This window comes from Musca autumnalis, unplaced genomic scaffold (assembly GCF_047663935.1).
Source record: "Musca autumnalis isolate F117 unplaced genomic scaffold, ASM4766393v1 scaffold_1, whole genome shotgun sequence".
Taxonomy (NCBI): Eukaryota; Metazoa; Arthropoda; class Insecta; order Diptera; family Muscidae; genus Musca; species Musca autumnalis.
In genome coordinates this window covers 20,777,161-20,779,979 of record NW_027411644.1, presented here as the reverse complement: position 1 = coordinate 20,779,979, position 2,819 = coordinate 20,777,161, and the positions used below count along the sequence as shown (strand labels likewise).

Here is a 2,819-nt window from a genome sequence, read left to right as displayed (position 1 = left end):
GACAACAAGTACAATAAAACCAATTTATTTGGTTGTTGTTTTCTGTGGAGGATCTAGGGAAGAGATTTCCATTTGAATTCTGCTGACAGTCAAAAGTCATATTGGGTAACAACAATATACAATTTTTTATTCCACTGGTTATGATGACATTACTATTGGGGGTGGAGCGTGGTGAGGCATATTGTGGCATTTATGAAGACAGATTTTGACTAGAACGTGAATGGTTTATTCGTTATCAAAATGATAGGTTAATAAATATTTGAATTTCTAGGAAATTTCTCTCACAAAATGTTCATTTCCAAAATATTTAGAAAATTAATAATACATATGTATGTATGTATGTACATACATACATTTATTTTGTTTATTGTACATGCATTTATTTAGTTTCCGAATGTTTTAGAGAATCCAATTGATTCCCCATTGCCACAGCCACGGTCAGTAGGCAAGATAATGCCATGGCCAGATAACCGGTGCGATAAAATTGTTTAATTTTCATTAACTGAGCTGTGTCAAAATACAAATGCCGTATACCGGCCACAAAATGAAAGCAAAATGGAAATGCAAGCACAAGCTTAGCAGCTGTCCAGCAATGGTCATTCAACGGTAAGGCCTTTAATTTCTCCACATAATAATCAACATTATGATCACTTAACAATGAAGCTAATCCCACACCCCATGTCATGAGACCCAAAGTAAATCCAGTCATACGCAAAGATATTGACATCATCGACGTCAATTGGGGTTTATAGATGGTTAAGTGTGGTGATAGGACCCTTTTGAGATCTTCATTTTTCTGTTGATAGGTTTTTGCTGTGCGAGGTGGTGCAGGAATTATTCGCATTTTTATGGCACTGCCAGACAAAGCGCTATTCTTGGTAGTTGGACATAGCTGGGATTTGATACAATCTATAACAATTTTTCCAAACTTGCCGCGTAGTGGTTTGCTCAAAAGGCCCCTGGAAAGACATAAATTATTAAAGGAAATTCGTTTGTTAAATTAATAAATTTCAAGAGGACTTACATTTCGATATTCCAACCCTCAGGAAAATATAATTTTGTAAGACAACTTTAGCAAAGCAAACATGTCCAAAATTATGTACCTTCAGACCATGGCACAATTACCAAGGTAGTGGTATCACACCAGCTGTTCGCTCGTGTAATTTCCGCAACAACATAAAGAAAATTTTGACATAACATATTAAAAATTTTACGATACCACAACCTGGGTAATGGTGCCAAGCTTCAGACCTATTTCCTACAAATTTAAAAAACAAGCAGTAAAACGTCTTATTTTGAATAGATGACTCCATGGAAAATTTCCCTTGCAGAAGGACCATATCGCGCAGTGGTTCCGCCCATTGGCCAAAAATAAAAAAACGGAATGTCAAAGGAGGAGGTAATAGCTTAATTTTTTTAACAGATACCCCCATTATTACAAGTCTTCTTTTGTTATAGTTTGGATTAACCGAACAGATTTATAGCGTTCCGGTTAACTTAAACTTAAAACTGATGATTGAATTCCAAGGAGGAGCTTCTTGGCATTAACTTTCAATGTAAAAATTATATTTTTAATGCCTCCAAATCGGTTTATTTTGCGTTTTCAAATTCATCAAGTATTAAAAGAACACATACATATAATAATGGCCCATAGTGTTTTAACGTGTTGTGGAATTCCAGTTAGCTGTATGTTTTCTTAGTGTATTTTGTAATACCAATTCGATCATATATTTAAATTTGACCCAAGGTTTTAGTTATGATGCCCACCAATCCCCACCTCGGGAATAATATTCCAATGTAGGTCATGGGTTCAAGGTTATCCAGTATTAATTTGAGCTGCCAGACTTTAATTTGAGTGCCAGACTTTAAATGGTGGGCCGCAGAATAAAGCTGCCCCAAAATATGGTTTCTATAGATATATTAGGGTATAACTATGTTATCTGACCACGTACATTAACATATTTGGCACCGATGGAAAGGTCAAGAATTCTTCTTCCATATATGACTTACGTGGGTACGTGTCTTCCAGGATGAACACTATAAGATCTTTATTAAAAATTTTACCAATTTTCAGACAAAAATGTTGTTATATTTAACGTGGTAAATTCGTTGCTTTTTATGATGTTTTGTAGATTGTTTTGTATTCCCATGCCTATTTTTGCATCATAAGATAATCGGTATTTCTGTTCAAGACATTGTGTATTAACAGCATAAAACAATCCATACCATATACCCCCTCCACAGGGGCGGAAAGAGGGGAGAATGTCACGCTCATGGTTTCGTATAACAATCGTAGGAGCAGCACAAAGCTGTACCCAGCGCATTAGCTTCATATTTATACGAGAAATATTTTTGGCCACTTTCTCCATACAAGTGAATCCACTGTGTATCGGTGTCCCTAAAGGCAGTTTCTTTTCGTCCCAAAACCTGAAATTGTCTGGCCATCGAAATGTTCTATTAAAATATCCATTGATTAATGCCATGTGGGGAAGTAGCGCCGTCTTGTTGAAACCAAATTGTCGCCGAGATCACTAGCTTCATTTTTAGGCATCAAATATCGGCTGTCTGGTCGCCATTGAAGGTTACGTTCTCACCGACATCATTTGTGAAGAAAAGTGGGCTAATGATTCCACCAGCGGACAAATCACACGAAACCGTTGTTTTTTCTGGGTGAAATGACACCTCTTGAATCTCTTTAGGTTGCTCTTAAACTTTCCTTGTTTACATAACCATTAAGCCAGATATGGGCCTCTTAGCTGAACACAATTTGGCACGAAACACATTCCTGAAAGAACGTGAATTTTCGTAATGAAGTTGAA

At 36.5% G+C, this 2,819-nt stretch overlaps 1 protein-coding gene across 1 annotated transcript; it reads right to left on the bottom strand.

Moving 5' to 3' along the window:
• Positions 1-319: 319 nt before the first annotated feature.
• On the bottom strand, positions 320-1,158 carry SdhCL (Succinate dehydrogenase, subunit C-like). The gene is made up of 2 exons (XM_073963299.1): positions 1,025-1,158; positions 320-959 (listed from the first exon to the last, which is right to left on the bottom strand). Coding segments are annotated over exons 1-2 (582 nt in total). The 5' UTR covers positions 1,027-1,158; the 3' UTR covers positions 320-379.
• Positions 1,159-2,819: the final 1,661 nt, after the last annotated feature.